This window comes from Lepidochelys olivacea (assembly GCF_965140295.1).
Source record: "Lepidochelys olivacea isolate rLepOli2 genome assembly, chromosome: 4".
NCBI classification, from domain to species: domain Eukaryota; kingdom Metazoa; phylum Chordata; order Testudines; family Cheloniidae; genus Lepidochelys; species Lepidochelys olivacea.
This window is the reverse complement of record NC_140414.1, coordinates 66,844,707-66,863,416: the sequence shown is the minus strand read 5'-3', so window position 1 is coordinate 66,863,416 and position 18,710 is coordinate 66,844,707. Positions and strand designations below refer to the sequence as shown.

The following is an 18,710-nucleotide window of genomic DNA, read 5'->3' as shown; positions in this document are numbered from 1 at the left end:
GTATTTCTTCTGTCTTCTTATTCACAACCAATACAGCTTGCAAAAAAATGTCAAGTTTTATAAATCTTTATAAAGGATAATAAAACTATGATATTATAGTAAGGACAGCTATGATTTCACGAACCATATATTTCTGATGGGGAAAGTGTTTCTCCGCTGAATTTTGTTAAGTATTTTCACAAATTAAGCAAATACAGACACTTAAGATGATAAAGTCAAATAATGATTATAGCTTGCTGGTCTCTTCTACTCAATTACCGATCATAGAGTCATAGAATCATAGAATATGAGGGTTGGAAGGGACCTCAGGAGGTCATCTAGTCCAACCCCCTGCTCAAAGCAGGACTAAGCCCCAACTAAATCATCCCAGCCAGGGCTTTGTCAAGCCTGACCTTAAAAACTTCTAAGGAAGGAGATTCCACCACCTCCCTAGGTAACGCATTCCAGTGTTTCACCACCCTCCTAGTGAAAATGTTTTTCCTAATATCCAACCTAAATCTCCCCCATTGCAACTTGAGACCATTACTCCTTGTTCTGTCATCTGCTACCACTGAGAACAGTCTAGATCTATCCTCTTTGGAACCCCCTTTCAGGTAGTTGAAAGCAGCTATCAAATCCCCCCTCATTCTTCTCTTCTGCAGACTAAACAATCCCAGTTCCCTCAGCTTCTCCTCATAAGTCATGTGTTCCAGTCCCCTAATCATTTTTGTTGCCCTCCACTGGACGTTTTCCAATTTTTCCACATCCTTCTTGCAGTGTGGGGCCCAAAACTGGACATAGTACTCCAGATGAGGCCTCACCAATGTCAAATAGAGGGGAACGATCATGTCCCTCGATCTGCTGGCAATGCCCCTACTTATACATCCCAAAATGCCATTGGCCTTCTTGGCAACAATGGCACACTGTTGACTCATATCCAGCTTCTCGTCCACTGTAACCCCTAGCTCCTTTTCTGAAGAACTGCTGCCGAGCCATTCGGTCCCTAGTCTGTAGCGGTGCATTGGATTCTTCCATCCTAAGTGCAGGACTCTGTAGGTTTATTGAACCTCATCAGATTTCTTTTGGCCCAATCCTCTAATTTGTCTAGGGCCCTCTGTATGCTATCCCTACCCTCCAGCATATCTACCTCTCCTCCCAGTTTAGTGTCATCTGCAAACTTGCTGAGGGTGCAATCCACACCATCGTCCAGATCATTAATGAAGATATTGAACAAAACCGGCCCGAGGACTGACCCTTGGGGCACTCCACTTGATACTGGCTGCCAACTAGACATGAAGCCATTGATCACTACCAGTTGAGCCCGACAGTCTAGCCGCTTTCTATCCACCTTATCATCCATTCATCCAGCCCATACTTCTTTAACTTACTGGCAAGAATACTGTGGGAGACCGTGTCAAAAGCTTTGCTGAAGTCAAGGAACAACATGTCCACTGCTTTCCCCTCATCCACAGAGCCAGTTATCTCATCATAATTACCAATATTGTAGCAGAAATTAATTCATAAAAAATACACTACTATGCAGTGATTTTTTTCAGGGCATAGTTGGAGTTCAACTTGCTGATAATTTGGATGGGGCACGCTAATAGATAGATAGACAGATAGATATATCTAATATATATATAGATATAAATATAATTAATACATATATATAATCATAATTTCTGGGATCAATAGATCACATTTTAAATCAAGAATTACATTCAATCCACAGAAAAACTCAAATAAAATCAAAAGATGTAATTTGAACAGTGCTTTGCAATAAGTCAGCTGGTTCCCATAATAGTCACATTCCATTCCACATTCTTTTTAAGACGTATTATTTGATGAACTTAATCATTTACCTCAACTACATTGAAGAATTTTTTAAAAGTCACACAAAACTCTTACTGAAATATTCTAAAATGTTCCTTGAAAAGGGACACTTAGGAATGGGAGCTCTCCTTTAACAAGATAGCAAATGAGTGGGTACCCATGCCCAAAATTATACAATACATCACTTACAATACAAATTTTTTATTTTTGTAATAGGCTTCCTTTCAGAATGAATTGTTAGACCAACACTGGGCCTTTTCAATGGTAAACCCACAAAATCTACAGTATCTTCTCATTTCCAACACATAAACATCCTTTACTCACAAGCAGGGCATCACATAAGTCACATGAGCAATTTATAAAACCTTTTCAATCCTTTACAAACACCCACTAAATTAAAATGCAATTATTGCTCTTGAAAGTCACTGTACAAATAGCATTGTTGGATCCAGTGTTTGCCTGTCAGAAATCCCCAACATAAAAGAAATTCAATTAGAGAGGAAGGTTGCTTTTGTGGTGAAGTCCCTGGACTGGGACTCCAGGAATGTGGGTTCAATCCCCTGGTTTGCTTCAGATTTCCTGTCTGACCTGTGGCAAATCTAAATGACTTGGCTCAGGTCAAACATGAAATCTGAAGAGTTCTGTCCCTCAGTTTCCCATCTGCAAAGCGTGGATAGTACTGTATTATTTCCTCTCTGTGTGTGTTTTGGCCAGTAGATTTGTGTAGGTAACAATTGAACAGTCTCATTCTGTGCCCCTTGATACCAGTCAGCTCTGTGTTTTTGGGGAACCATGGTACAGTATCTAGCCTGTCCGACACATGAAAGATACCCATCACCACCACCAGTCTCTTCTTGAACCAAAACTGATCAGAGAAAGGGCTTGCAGAGAGCAATGAAGGGCAGATGGGAGACACACCTAGAACCCTCCTGACAAGGGTGACAAGATTAAGACATCTCCATTACCATACAGAATGGAAAACAGAGACAACTCCCCTAGCCTCATCTGCATGAAAGATGGGACAGGGAGACATCTCAATTTACATACAGAATGAAGAACAGAGAACCGCACTGAACCCTGGGATCAGAAAAGCAGGGACACACTGCATCATGAGAATCTCTGCTCCAGATATTAATGAACCTATTCCTGAACACACCCAGCTCAGCAATTAACAGACCAATTCTAGTACTAAATACTTGATTGATATCCAAAATACTGAAACAGCCTAGTTGCATTGTGAGCTCCCTGGAAGAAAACACCACCCTGAGCCAAGAGGGATCAGCTCCTATTGTCTAGCCTGAAGAAAACCTTTAAGTTATCAGTTTTTCCACAAACAAATCTAGTGTTCTCCCTTGAACCATTGCATTTTCTCTACAAAAACCCCTACCTATGCCCAAGTATGTGTTCTGATGCTTAGATCCAAACTATGCATCAGTCCCACTGGCACTCCATCTCCTGACTGATTTTGCTGGGGGCTCTGCCTGTCTCCAGCACTCAGGACCCTGAGCTACCACCATCATCTGGGAACCCCGCCCAGTTCAAGCCTCATGGAGTGGGTGAGATCCCCCTCTTTCTCTCTCTCTGTTTTCCTTTCTACCTTAGGTATTAACCTTTAATAATGTCTGTTATGTTGGTTTAGCCTTCCTTGTGTAGTTATCACTATTATTCAATAAATAACTTTTATGATTAAGCTGGTTGCTTCTCTCTCTCTCTCTGAACTTTACTCTTTTGTGTTTTTAGCTTCCCCCATTTACTCTGCAGCAACGCTTCTTTTACCTAAGCTAAAGATCCCTGTAGTGCCCAAAAATACTGTGGGGTTTGCTTATCAAGTGGGTTACTGCCAGTACAATTGTAACATGAAAGTGGGATAGGGACGTGTTAAAACCTGTGGCACATGGGGGCGGGGCAGCTGAAAGTGCTGCTCAGCCCAGCCTATTGAGACCAGGGGCACATAAGAGTGACAGCTTGAAGGTGCTGCTTAACCCAGCCCATTGAGTGCAGGGACATATGAGGGGATCAGCTTGAGACTGCTGATTGACCCAGTCCACTCAGACTTGCGCTGTTAGTGTGTGTGTGTGTGTGTCTGTGTGTACGTGTTCATCTAGTTCGAGGGCTAGAGGAACCCAGTCCTGGGGAACCTAGGTCCTGCAGGATAGCTCCAATGGGAGGGGACTTGCAGAAGGAAGGAGTAGAGCTCCATATGAACACACAAGTGACATACGCAGTACATTAATAGAATTACAGAACTCCCCCCCCGAAGAGTAACCCTAATAAATGAGCATACCCCAAAGTAACGGGCACATCTGGTGGCTAGCTCACCATAAATACTACAGTTTTAAAATAAGATACATTGCTGTAACTCACCAAAGCAAGGTTCCCAAAACAACCTTATTCAGAGTGTGGAAAGCATTTGATTGAAAGCCTCTACGGTCTGTTAGAGCCTGATTCTGCCACTTTTACTCATATTCGGGAGTACATTGCTGTGAGAGGAATCCCATTGACTTTAATAGGACTAGTAACAGAATACTCAGTGTGAATGGTTCATAATAGCATGCTAGGTTTAATGATACATTTTTTTCTTCATATGTTTCTTTCCTGTAGTGTGTAGCTAGGGTTCATATACAAATGTGCTATTTTTTATACAACAACATACCGATAAGAATTTTATTTAATCAAAAGCTTATCTGAATGGAAGAACAATTACATCCTGTGAGTAACAAAGATGCATTGTGCTTATCGTGGAGATGTGTACCTTTAAATTTAAAGCTAACCGACAAATATTTACTGTGCATAAGTTTTCTTTGTGCGACTGATAACTGAGAGTGTGACTGGACTCTCCCTGCTTCTAATCACATGGTTTAGCATGTATTGTAACAATATCTTTAGGTACTGACAAAGAGGTAATCATGGACACACTCTTGTAGTCCTCACTCAGTTCTTGTCACACTAACCTTCTTTGCTTAACATCAGTGGAGGTTTTGCTGAAGGACTGAGGTCCCCTCCATGATCAGGTGTGGACAGGAACCTGTGGCCATAGAAAGGGGGTTTCTGCCTCCCTATGGAGGCTGTAACAGAGCAGTCTGCCCCTCTATGGGCTAGGGGCCTGAGGCCAGGCAGCTCTGTCCAATTATCAGACCCAGCTGGGAAGGGGTCAAGTGATACTTATAGAGGGCTGAGAGAGGCCTGCAGGAGGGAGGTTTGCTTCTGGGACTGGTCCTGAAGGGAAGAGAGGGGTGCAGAGTGAAATGTCACTAGATCCCTATAGCCTGTGTTGGTCAAGGAAATAACTTTGTTTTGTGCTACTTTGTGCATTTTTCTGAATAAGAATACATTCTTCTGCAGTAGTAGAAAATATTTAATGAACATTAATATATCTTCTGCCACCTATTTGAACACATTTGCTTATTCACTGGTAACATATAAATAAGTATAATTTATAAGACACTTTTGGTTTAAGATTTTAGTTACTTTAAACATTTTCAGTGAAGCTCTCTCCTCATATCTGATTTTGAATTGTTTTATAAGCAAAAGGAATTGATATTTTCAGTTACTTCCATCTTGGGATCAAGTACAAATGGTACAAAAGACACTTGCAAGTTTTTTTTAATGGGTCAGACATAGGGTTGTATTCAGCATGACTTCTCCAATTCAAGTCACAATATAGTCAGACATATAAACTTTGGTATTTTTGATTCTCTTATGTAAAGGCAAAATCAAATATCATGCACTAAAAGAAGTTAACTTCGATATGGACATGAAAACATATGACGTTCATTTTAATGATGATTATTGTGGAAAGAATGGTCTAATCTTCATACTCATCTTCTTCAATGAATACCATGACCCTTTCCAGTTCATCCATACAACTCCATCATCTGTGCCGTGTTTTGCCATATCCCATGTGTACTGCCCTCCCCAATAGTATCTGCCATTGGGATTGGCTGAATGGCATCGATTGTACCACCAACCACCACCATCTTCTTTAGAACACTGTTTTCTTGGATCTGCATGAACCCTACAAGGTGTGGGGGGGGGTGAGAGGAGAGAAACACATAGTTAATAGTGGCACTGTAGCTAATCAATACAATACATTTTTACAGAATACAAAATTTTACAAAATACAAAATTACTAAAGATAGTTAAGACCCAGGCAGGCTGTGAAGAGCTACAAATGGATCTCTCAAAACTGGGTCACTGGGCAACAAAATGGCAGATGAAATTTAATGTTGATAAATGCAAAGCACATTGGAAAACATAATCCCAACTATACATATAAAATGATGGGGGTCTAAATTAGCTGTTATCACACAAGAAAGAAATCTTGGAGTCATTGTGGATAGTTTTCTGAAACATCCACTCAATGTGCAGCAGCAGTCAAAAAAGCAAACAGAATGCTGGCAATAATTAAGAAAAGGATAGATAATAGGACAGAAAATATCATGTTGCCTCTATATAAACCCATGGTACTCCTACATCTTGAATAATGTGTGCAGATGTGGTTGCCCCATCTCAAAAAAGATATATTGGAATTGGAAAAGTTTCAGAAAAGGACAACAAAAATGATTAGGGGCATGGAATGGCTTCCATATGAGGAGAGATTAATAAGACTGGGACTTTTCAGCTTGGAAAAGAGTCAGCAATGGGAGATATGACTGAGGTCTATAAAATCATGACTGGTGTGGAGAAAGTAGATAAGGAAGTGTTGTTTACTACTTCTCATAACACAACAACTAGGGGTCACTAAATGAAATTAATAGGCAGCTGGTTTAAAACAAATAAAAGGAAGTACTTCTTCACACAATGCACAGTCAACCTGTGGAACTTCTTGTCAGAGGATGTTGTGAAGGCCAAGACCATAACAGGGTTCAAAAAAGAACTAGATAAATTCATGGAGGATAGGTCCATCAGTGGCTATTAGCCAGGATGAGCAGGGATGGTGTCCCTAGCCTCTGTTTGCCAGAAGCTGGGAATGAGAAACAGGGGATGGATCACTTGATGATTACCTGTTCTGTTCATTCCCTCTGGGGCACCTGGCATTGGCCACTGTCAGAAGACAAGATACTGGGCTAGATGGACCTTTGGTCTGACCCAGTAGGGCCATTCTTATAGCTTATATTCTTATTTCTGTTTACATGAGTGTGTGTATGAATCTGTGTTTTCTGATCCTCAAGATGTAGTAAAAGTTATCTCTGAACTTTCCACAGATGATTGATCATCTAGAGTTTGTTCTAGACACTTCATCTAGGAATGTGTTATGCATAATAGCATATGGTCTGAGCCCCAACAGCCAAAGAATTGATAATGAAAAGACTAGGCTCAGAAGAAACATCCATCTACAATGAATCTTGAACAAGAGACCACCCCATTAGGCAATCTCCTGTTTTAAGAAATTATCCCAAAGAATTTGGAAACAAATTGTATACAATTATACTGCATCTTTTTTGAAAGATCACTTTAGTTTATCGGCTAATACCTATCAGTTCTGTAAATGGTCACAGGATAGACTTAATTACATTCCTAACTAAAACTTATATGGGGCCTGGTTTCAATAAGAGACTGGACAGAAACAAGGTGTCAGAGTGGGTTCATGCACTAGACTTTCATTTCTGGATACCTGGGTTCAAATGCAACTTTGGAAGGAATTATTCTGGCAATCTTATTCTAGTCTCTACTGTATGTTTGTTCACTCCATAAGGCTACCAGAGAATTAGAAAAATCTGCTTCAGAGAAGTCAAAGATTTATGTAACAGGGATGCCGGAGGTGCATTGGTAGAATTGCACAGGAAAATTTGCACTATATTTGATTCCTCATTCTGATAAGCATAAAAAATGGCACACATTTTAAAAATAACAAAGTGAAAAAGTGCTTATGATAGATCACTCCAATGCACAATTTTTCTGCATGTCTACATCTGAAAAAGATAGTGGTAGAAAAGAGAACTACCACACCAAATATTGTACAGCTGCCACTGGTACTCACTGCATAAGGCCATGCACAATAATAAGGATTCACCTATTGAATTTAATTAAAAACTAAGAAAACTGGCACACAAAGATCCTACAGTATGTTATATTGTATATGTTGTTTCTAATGCAAATATCATTGTAATTTAATGGCACCGAACAAGACGTACCATATGGATTTGCCAACACAAGCAATTCCTCTATTAGTAAATATTATAATAGAGTAAATGACTATGTAAAAGGGTTAGAAGGCATTTTAGCGATATAGTGCCAAAGAGATTCTAAATTATGCACTTTATCACTAACAATTGAAATTCTTTATTTTCTTGATTAGGTAGAATTTATCCGTTAGAACAGGATATTTTGCTAATTTCAGCAGTGGATCTCCTTCCTTTTTGGCTCACGCTGACTGAAGCCCAATGATCCTGCTCCCACTGACTTCAGTGTCAAAATTTTCCTTGGCTTCAGTGACAGTAAGATTGGGGCCATAACCTCATGAGTTACTGTGAATGATAATACACCGTCCAAAGGTGCCAGCCTGTGGACACTGATGTGGTTCTTAGAACAACTTCAACCCACTACTCCAGTGTGCCTGCAGGTGCTTTGTATTTGATTCTGGTACAGCTCTAGTCTAAATTATCATTTCATTTGGTCAGATTCTGCTCTTGGATACTTCAGTGGTGCAGTGCATGCATTTGGCTGGTGACCAGCAGATAGTAAATTTATCCTAAGAGATTGTGAAATTTTGCAGAATTAGCACATATTAGCCTATTCTAAAAGACTGTGGAACAATCCATATCCAGATGCATACAAAGCAGTAAGATCTACAATTTGATAGCTTTATCTTGATATTTTAAAAAATTGCTAATGCAAGTACATACCATCCATCATTGTCTCTGTCAAAAGTGCTGAAGAACATGCCATTGTGAACTGTCATTGTTCTGTTCTCGCCATACAGTTGTGAAGCTCCATCCATAAGAGCATTGCCAGCCGTGCCTCTATAGTTACTAACTGATATCTGATACTTGTTTGCCTCATTTTGTATGGTGAATCCTCCATAAAGAGCTGAAACCTTTTCACCATTCCAGTCCTCCATTTCAATTAAAACTTCAGTTGGTCCCATTTTGGTAAGCTGGCTGATTTTGTCATTTCCAAGCCAATATTCACCTGACAACCAATAAAAGGAAACTCAGTGAACCCACTTTCAGAATATGTTTTAAGGCAACTTTACCATTTTCCCATAAATCTGCTACAGTTAATGAACATCCTTTGAATCAAGTGTGGACAGTTTTAAGAAACCTGAGAAAAAAGTGTTAATAAAAGAAGCGCTTTAAGGTTTGTATTCAGAATTTTACCTGGAGTATCACAGTATTTTTTCCCTCCACTTTTTGCAATATTTCCAAATCCTTTTTTATATGCATCCCATGTTCTCCCAAAGCCAACGCTGCCATCCTGGCGGTTCTGAATCACAGTCCAACCTGCAGGGGCAAAAATATGTGAATTAAAATGCAATTAACAAGAGAACAAATAGTGTTAGCGTGTAATCCGGCTTCTGTTTGTGTCAGGGGGTGTGTAAGAGGAGCTGGAGGGCCTGGGACTAGCCAACCCCGATTACTGAAAGAGGCACAACTCAAGAGATATCAGGTGATTACCCTAGAAAGAGCAGCTGAAAGCTGCAGTGACGGGGGTGGATGGATGGGTGCTCACTCCGGGAGAGTAGATACTGCTAGGAGTGCAGCAGGTTCCAGCAAAGTCCTGGGATTTGGGACTAAGACTCCAGCTAGGAAGGGCTGGGAATAGGCAGCTAAGGCAAAAGAGATCCTGGGCAAGCAGGGGGACAAAAAGAAACGGGCTGCAAAGCTCTCCAGGAAGGGAGGCCTGGGAGAGACCCGAGCAAGCAGGAAACAGAAAGGCCTCCCTAGGCAGAAAGGCCTGGGAGTAGGAAGAGAACTGTTTGTCTGTTGGACTTTGATATGGGACTGTATGTTTTATTTTTAGTTTATATTCTGTGAGTAAACCCAGACACAAAGAATGGGTATTCTGATCATAGAAAAAGCGTATGGAGTCTGTGTAAGGAGTCCTAAATAGGGGAAAACAGAGGCAGGGCACTGCAGAGTGACCTCTGACCACAAGGGAGCTCTCAGGAGACAGTCAACCCTACTAGAGGGAGCTGTGCCATTGACTTAAACTGGAGCAGGACTGGACCCTTCGGATATGTCTATACAGCAAAGAAAAACCTATAGCTGGCACGTGACAGCAGACTCAGGATTGCAGAGCTTGGGCTCATGGGACTGTTTCATTGCTGTGTAGACTTCTGGGCTCGGGCTCTAGGACCCTGCAAGGTGGGAGGATCCCAGCATGTAAGGGCCTAGTTCTACCACCCCTACTCACATTGAGTAGTACCATATACTGTGAGTAAGGCCGGAAGAGACAGACCAAAGGGACATGTTTGGTCCCTTATTACAGATGTGATCACAGCACTAATGAAGCAAGAGTGCAATCTTTGGAGTGTGCACTCTCTGAAATAATCTATAAACAGTTAAACTACTGTGCTGCCCTGAATGCCTATCTCCATGTCAGAAGCAAAGAATGCTTGTAATGTTTTCATACTTGGCTAGATATTTACTTCGTTGTGAGTTACGGGTGACAGGGAGCTGTGCTGCCCCAGGAGGAGCACTGGGAGGCAGAGAAAGTCTTAGAGGCACAGTTATTCCCATTTTCCCCTCTTGCTTGGGGCACAGAGGGAAGAAGTAGAATCACAGAATCATAGGAATGTGGAACTAGAATGGATCTCAGTAGATCATCTAGTCCAGTCCCCTGCACTGAGGTAGGACTAAGTATTCTCTAGACCAGTAATACTCAGACCTCAGTGGTTCAGGAGCCAAATTAGTGATCAACATTACCTAAAAGAACCACGGTATGTGAATTCATTGTTTCATTCACTATAGTACTGTATGTTCATATTTAAACAGTATGACAGGGGAAATATTCAGTTTATATCTATGTTATTCTCACAGCAAAATGACTGATCACATATTATTATTTTATCAACCACAATTGGTTAATAACATAGTAAAAGCATTCTGATTGGTTAATAACTTAGATTGGTTAATAATTAAATCACACAGTGTTTTCATATCATGTGCTGCAAAAAGCGTAGGAGACACATTAAAGAGCCATTTGCGGCTTATGAGCCTCACTCTGAGTATCACTGGTCTCGACCATCCCCGACAGGTATTTGTCTAACCTATTCTTAACCTCCAGTGCCAGAGATTGCACAATCTCTTTAGGTAATTTGTTCCAGTGCTCAACTATCCTTACAGTTAGGAACAAATTACCCAGTGAGGTTGTGGAATCTCCATCACTGGAGGTTTTAATACATTGCAGGCCTTGAAAGCATGCAAGTTACTCCCCTCCATGCACCCAGCCAACTCCTCTGGCCAGTGAATAGGGCAGGGTGGGGAAGGAGCCAAACCTCCCCTATCTGCTCATTCCCTTCCACTTGGTTCAAATTGGGAGCATCTGGGGCTCAGTCCTTGCATTCTGCACAGGGCCTGGACCCAAGCTCCAGGAAGGCCTAACAAAGCCAACCTGGAGGATGTGGAGGTGGGGGCAGTCACACTCCCTTCTTGCTCCTGAGCACAGCTGTGATATGGCACTTCAATCTAGCCACAGTAAGATATACAATGATTCAAAATTTCATCTACCAAGCCCAGTCAGTGACTATACAACAATTCTTTCTCAACTTTATTAGAGAAAGATCCTACTATGTATGGGCCACCTTCCACTCCAGCACTCAGATCCCTCAGCACATAGTTCTCAAAACTTTCTGTAGATGACATTTTGCAATGGTTCACAAGCCATAGCATGAGAACAATTGCTTTAGATTAACTAATAATTAGTGCCAAAAGTTATAATCTCAGATGAGCACAAATGCAAAGAAATACAGGACCAGTGCAAATTCAGTTTTGTGAATATTTATAGTTATCCCTATCAAAGCGCTATAGTTTATCTCACACTTACCTCCTTTTGCTGTGGTCATATCACAGTAAACCTTGTATGGTCTGAAGAAAGCATCAGGCTGAATGAGGTACATTTCAGATGAATCACCTCCTTTTCTGATAATGTCTTCACATTCTGCAATCATAAATCAACAGTTTATGTTTCTGAGGGATCTATGAAATTCTAGTAGAACAATCCTCTGCATAAAGACAATAATTAACAGAATAGCTTTCTGTATGCTAATTATACAGGAATATCTTACAAACATCTAATTCTGCTCGATTTCACTTTGATTTAAATTATAAATTAAAATGACATAGAAGGGAATCACGAAAGAAAGAATAATATACCTGTATTGTCCCACTATCCCTTATAAGATGAGATTTTCAAAAACTCCTTAGTGACTTAGGAGCACAGGTCCCACTGACGCACAATGCCTTTTTGAAAGTCAGTGGGACTTCTGCTCCTAAATCACTTAGGTGCCTTTGAAAATCCCATGCACAATAAATAAATAAGACAGGTAATATATATATGATTTTCAATACTGGATCAGGTCAGTGGTCCATCAACTCTGGGCAGAAGTAGTGACTGGTGTCATATGCTTCGGAGGAATGTGAACTTGTGCCCATAATGCATCTGTCCAGTTCTACAATGATATAAGGGAGAGATTTCTATAACCCTAAATGAGTTACCTTTGCCTGACACCACTGGGATAGTACAGGAAACAATGCACGAAGAGCGGCAATTGTCCATTTGGGATGCTATAGCATTTTCCAGTTTTTGTATCTTTTTCTGTAAGGTATCCACAATGGAACGGAGGACTCGGAGGCTAGACGGGATGTTGTTGTCTATGTTCTCTCTGACGTACGTATAGTGCTGCTCTATCTCTGTGTTGTACTCAGAAACTACATTTTCATTGTCTAGAAAAGAGAATGTATAACAACTGTCACAATTTTCAACATGTTTTCCAACTAGCATATTCTAATCCAAATTATAAACCATGATCCAGTCAGTATTATTTGAGATTTTACTTCTGTTGTAGAAATGAAAAGAGTGCTCTGTGTGTCCTTTCCCTCTCTTCCCTGATTTCACAGTGTGCAAAGAGCTTTAGCTCCTGTAACAAGGACATACTTTGTATTATGGCTCAATATAAATGGACAAATTTCTTGCTGTGATTATATCCTGCAAAGGACCTGTAGTAAACACCCTCGCAGAAGTTTATTATGGCTGTCCAGGAGCTGGGGACATCTAGGGCATGTCTACACTGGAATAAAAGACCTGCAGCATGACTGTGGCTGGCCTTGATCAGCTGACTTGGGTTCACAGGGCTTAGGCTGCGGGACTAAAAATAGCTGGGTAGACATTCAGGCTCAGGCTGGAGCCCAGCAATTTTACAGTGCCGCAGCCCGAGCTCTGCAATTCTGAGTCAGCTGACCTGGGCCAACTGCAGATATTTCATTGCTGGATAGACACAGGCCTAGGGGACCAATGCAACAAAAGCAGGATCAGGTCCTTGGCCCCTCAGGTAGGATTTTTTAGATATAGTTTTATGGACTTGTGACACCTAGCTACTTACACTGATGCTCCTATCTGTAACCTTTTTTAATAAGCCCTATATATTTAGTACTTGTAGCAATGCAAATTTGTCTGTAATACTGATTTACTGCAATGATGAATAACAATAATGTACCTTTTATTTGTTTCTGTCTTCTTGCCAATTTATCTTCTAGTGTATTCATATACTCATAGAATGTTGAAGAGGTTTCAGACTGTTTATCTATTTTGTTCTTTAGGTCCCAAATGTCGGATTTCACACTTTTTTCCTGTTTTACCATTGCAGTTTGCAGCTCACACCCGGTTGGACACAACACTCCCTAAAAAAGCGGAAAGGGGAAAGAGTCAATTACAAGTGCTGTAGATTGGGGCCAAGATTTATAAAACTGGGTGCCTAAAGTTAGGTTCCCAATCTCATATTTCAGCACCTAAACAAGTAACCAGATTTTCAAACATGCTGAGCATCTAGCACCTCTAAGCCATGTATTTAGTTGCCTCAATATGGTCTCAAAATACTTCAGACATTCAATTTATCGGAGAAAAAACTGCCATCTTAAATGGAGAAAACAGGCTCAAGCTCCAGTTGGGGATCCCTTCTGATAACTCATTAAAGTTCTGGGAGGAGGGAACCCCCTAATATCTGTGATCCACCACATGCTTTTGGCTAATTTTTCTGGACTATCAACTGTTCATAGTTGAACCATCTGCAGCTACAAAATTATGACTCATCAAGCACTACAGCCCTATTAGGTACCCAAAAATACTGAGAGATATTCCCCCCATAATCACAGAATTAAGTATTAACTTTATTCTGGTACATAAGCTATGAGTATCTTTCATGTGAGACAGCCATACACAAAAAGATTTAAAAAATTATCTCTGCAGGAAGCTGGCACTAACATCAGTTACTATCCCTCTTAAGGATGAAAATGTTATTATAGCATCAGTCACTATTCCTCTTAAGGATGAAAATGTACCAAAATGGATGAAGAAAATACAAAAGCACCAAATTTCGAAGCAGTATGAGACCGAAAGTACCCAACCCACTAAAGGCCTCCAAAATAATCCTGTGTTTCTGATTAACTGAACTTTAACAAACTTGTTTGCGTCATCTCTAGTTAGAAGTAATAAGTTCTCAGATACTAAGATGCCTAGCAGTATGGTCACAACGTATGCTTTTTACTGGAGACCAAAACTGAGGTAATGTGATGCACTACTGGTTCAGTATAGGGAAGTTAGCATACTACTAGACATACTACTTGTTTTTGCAGACATTACCCACCTGAGGGAGCTTGGGATAAAGATTGACAGGCGAATGTAATGAATGTTTGAAGAATTTAAAATGTGGGGGATTCCTTTTAATACTGGACAGCTGGACAGAGCCATGCAGCACAGGATAGATGCAAAAATGTTTGATAGTGAAGATACCCTGGATAATGTATTAATATGTTAAAGCAGAGCTGTGCTATATCTTTCTTTCAATTAGGAATGCCTAAAGATAAAGATACATACTTCTGTCTTCGTTCCTTTCATTTCTAGGGTAATGAATCAGTGGGGGAGGGGGGAGTGAACCGTTGGCTCCGCCTACTCCACTACACCTCTCCAGTGAGTGGCTCCCCAAGTGGAGGGCAGCATCTCAGTTGCAGTCCCTATGCCTCCTCAACCACAGGTCTTGCACTTCTAGCCAGCCCTTTTGCAGGCCATGAAGAGTGAGAAGAGAGGCTCCTTATTTCTTCCCTCCCAATGCACAGCCATGTAAGTGATGGGGGGGGGGCACAATCTAGCTCATAATTATTTACATTCATCATTCAGGGCTCAGTTCCGCCTCCCTGCTCATCATAAGTAGGATCTGACTCAACAAGTAATCCCATGAAATCAACAAGACTACTTGCTCAATCAGGTACTACTCAACATAAGCAAGAGAGAGCAGAGTTGAGCTGTCAGTGAACTACAATGGTCACTTCTTGGTGTTTGATTGATTAAGAAAACTGTCTGTTCTTCACAGCTGTTAAAGAAAGAGAAAAATATTAAAGGGCACAACAGTTTAAAAAGATGAGTTCTGAAAAAAGAGTGATGACTGTAATGTTTCGGGAGGGGTATCATCAAAACACTAGAAAGCGAAGTGCATCGAATTCACTGTAATCACCTGAATGCTACTGAACATTCCAAGCACAAGATTCGGGCTGAGCTGCAGAATGTACCTTTGTGAGGTTTAGTACATTTCTGAAAGCAGGGATACTATTACTATTAAGTGCATCTGTCTCCACTGCAATTACACCTACTAGCTCATCTGATGCATGCCTGCAGCCTCCAGCATCAGGATAAACGGTTTTTTCTTTCTTCTGGGCCCAAGTGGGTGGTTTTGTTGGACGAGCCTGATATCCACCTTTACTAATGGGAGGAGGAGCTGGTCTGAGAGTTGGAGCTGACTCCCGTCTTCTATCTACTGGTCTGTGACCTCGAGCATCCACTGTTACGCCATTAGCCTACACAAAGCCAGAAGGAGAAAAAACCCTTTATAATTAGGAGCATTATTTTAAAAGCAGGTACATCAACTGTATAAAATATAAAAATAACATAAATCAATTTATTGGCATATTTTAGGTGTCATTTTGCCCTCTATCTCTCACATTTTAATCACAAGAAATACACTAATTCCATCCAGGAAAAAGACCTGAGTATCATTGTGAGTAGCTGAATGAAAACATCTGTTCAATGTACTCTGGCATTAAAAAACCGAACAAATTGTTAGGAAAGTTAAAAGAGGAAATTGAAACTAATACTGAAAATATTGTAACCCCCTTGTAGTACTAGCCCCCCATCTCAAAACAGAAATAGCAAAAATAGAAAAGGTTCAGAAAAAATAAATAGCAAGAAACTTAAATCTGATAAAAAGAAATAGATTGTTTTGCACAACTCATAGCCACTGGACATAGAGCTTCAAGTTATTAGTAGGATTCAAAAAAGAATTAGGCATTTATATGACTAACAATCTATAAGGGATAAGGGAAATAGGCTAGACCAAAAAATTCAGGATTTTGGATCTGATCCTTCACACCCTCACTGTGAGTAGCCCAGTGAGGTCAATGAGACTACTCTCACAAGTAAGACCCATGTGTGCAATGGCTGCAAGATCAAACTCTTAGAAACATCAGAAATAAGCAGTGTGTACGTTAGAAAATGGCTGCAAAGTTATTTGGTAAAATAGTATATCAGAAACATATTCAATTTATAGACCCAATTATGCCACATATGAAATAATTTATCATTTTTGAACCTGGTATTCATTTGTTTAGGGATTTGTACAAGATTTTTTTTAAAAATCCAAATTTAAATCAAATATTGACTTTTCTTAAATTTCTTTCCTTAAGCAAAATTAATATACCAGCTATAAACATTTTTATGCCTTAATTTTAGACTGGCCTTGGTGGATTTTTTTGTTTGTTTGTTGTTGTTTTTTAATTCTGTTGCAGAATGTTACCTCTCTCTTTCAAATTCCAGTGCGATATGAACTGGGAATCAGTTCCTTCCTTTTGTTGCTCATTTAGAGCCTGATTCAAAACCCACTGAACCAATGGAAATACTCATATTGACTTCAAGACATTATTTAACACACATTTTGCTACTCTTTTACTTATGCCGAGTTTGTTTCTCATGCTCTTAAATAAATGTTAAAATTGCTAAATAAACATCCTTACTTGAATATGTCTGAACATGTAATTAAATCCAATCTTACCTTGAAACGGTGGTCACTTTCCTACAAAGAGAGCGAGAGGGAAGAGAAGGAAAATACATCAGAAAACAGGGGGAAAAAACCCCTACAGTTTGCTGTTACTCATATGAGAAAAAAATTATTACAATTTTCCTTGAACACCTTAAGTTGAGGATGAATATGTTCTTGAGATAATTTAACATTTTATTTTTGTAATTTAACTAAATTAAAAAGTGCATAAAGTCATACATACAACTAAGTAAGATTAAGTGTTACTATTGTTATTATTAATTATTGTCATCACTACTACAACCTCATCATCATAATCTGTAGACGCCGTGGATTTACTTATGGAAACACAGAACAGACACAGCAATAACAGTTTCATGATGCTGGCTTGCTTAAACAGCTTGGTAACCTTCCCCTGCTGAAAGTACTGACAGTGAAAGGCACTTTGTGTTCATATATATACCAGAGAGTCTGAAGTCTCCTTGCTTCCTAATGATAGGTCTAACCAGAAAGAAGAGTTATCGTTCCTCTGTTAATATTTAATCTCTTTGTTCACTATGTGCCTGAACAAATTCCCCAGTTGAGCAACATCTACATGGAGATCTTATCTACATGTTACACATACCCCACATGTCTGATGGCATAGTTTAAATATATAAATCCTGAAAATCACTCTTCTTCAAATTACGTGAATTTAATATTTTCCTAAAAATCATTAACCTTTCGAAACCCCTGAAAAGGTGCACATCCAGCCAACTGAGGTGAGGAAAATAATGTCAAATGTCACAAAAGAGCAAGTTCCTTATCTGCTCTCTTGGAAGCCTTAGACTTCTTGAAATATTTCATTAAATATGTATCAAAATCATATAATACACAATGCTAAGCTATGTTGTACAGTCATGGGGTATTTGAAAAGTGTATACTTCAACATACAGTTCTATGAGTATCAAACCTCAGGAAGGCTATTGAGGCAAGTACATGATGCTTACAGGATACCTATCATTCTTACTGCAGCACTTAAAGGTCCTGATCAGGGGTTAGAGTTCCAGTGGGCTAGGAACCACACACATATATAATAAAGGTAGCTCTGCCCCAAACAGCTTACAAAATATAGCCCTTATCCAGCAAAGCACTACAGCATTTCAATTTCAATGGGACTACTCATGAACTTAAACATTCAGCACTTTCTTAAGTGCGTTGTTAGTTTGGAGCCTATAGATATATAATTATTATAATTTAATTGATATAAGTTGATTCTTATCTAATATCTTAAAATTTTTTTAAAAAAGTCTGATTTCCAGAAATGCTCAGCACCCACAACTGGAGCCAGATTTTCAGAAGAGCTCAGCTTCCTTTTACTCACCTAAGTAATATGGCCAGATTTTGAAAACTGCTCAGTACCCAACTGTTGTCAGCAGGATTCACTGAATGTTGAGCCCTTTTGAAAAGCCATTAAGATGCCTAAAAGGAAGCTCATAATCTATAGCTCTCTCATAATCTAGCCCAGAGTTTACAATCTATACATATTTTAAAAACACAAAACAAAATTGGAAAACAAACCAAAAGTGCTGAATAAAAATAGAGAGAACAAACCTGTAAACCCTTATTTAAGAAAGTAGTCATTGGCATCTTAGGGGCTACTCACCTGAGTTGACTA

The 18,710-nt window shown here is 39.8% G+C and overlaps 1 protein-coding gene across 1 annotated transcript; it reads right to left on the bottom strand.

The window, feature by feature from the left end:
* Positions 1-5,399: 5,399 nt before the first annotated feature.
* On the bottom strand, positions 5,400-17,474 carry FGB (fibrinogen beta chain). The gene is made up of 9 exons (XM_084625374.1): positions 17,358-17,474; positions 17,069-17,089; positions 15,615-15,818; positions 13,469-13,652; positions 12,471-12,698; positions 11,800-11,913; positions 9,132-9,254; positions 8,658-8,943; positions 5,400-5,827 (listed from the first exon to the last, which is right to left on the bottom strand). The coding sequence occupies exons 1-9, from the start codon at positions 17,430-17,432 to the stop codon at positions 5,599-5,601; spliced, it is 1,464 nt and encodes a 487-aa protein (XP_084481500.1). The 5' UTR covers positions 17,433-17,474; the 3' UTR covers positions 5,400-5,598.
* Positions 17,475-18,710: the final 1,236 nt, after the last annotated feature.

Excerpts from the sequence above, each read along its gene's own strand:
- FGB (XM_084625374.1), bottom strand. The coding sequence starts at position 17,432 with ATGAAACTGTTATTGCTGTGTCTGTTCTGTGTTTCCATAAGTAAATCC. Across the intron at positions 17,090-17,357 it reads CTACAGATTATGATGATGAG|GAAAGTGACCACCGTTTCAA; the intron begins GTTGTAGTAGTG and ends CTCTCTTTGTAG. Across the intron at positions 13,653-15,614 it reads GGCATGCATCAGATGAGCTA|GGAGTGTTGTGTCCAACCGG; the intron begins GTAGGTGTAATT and ends CCGCTTTTTTAG.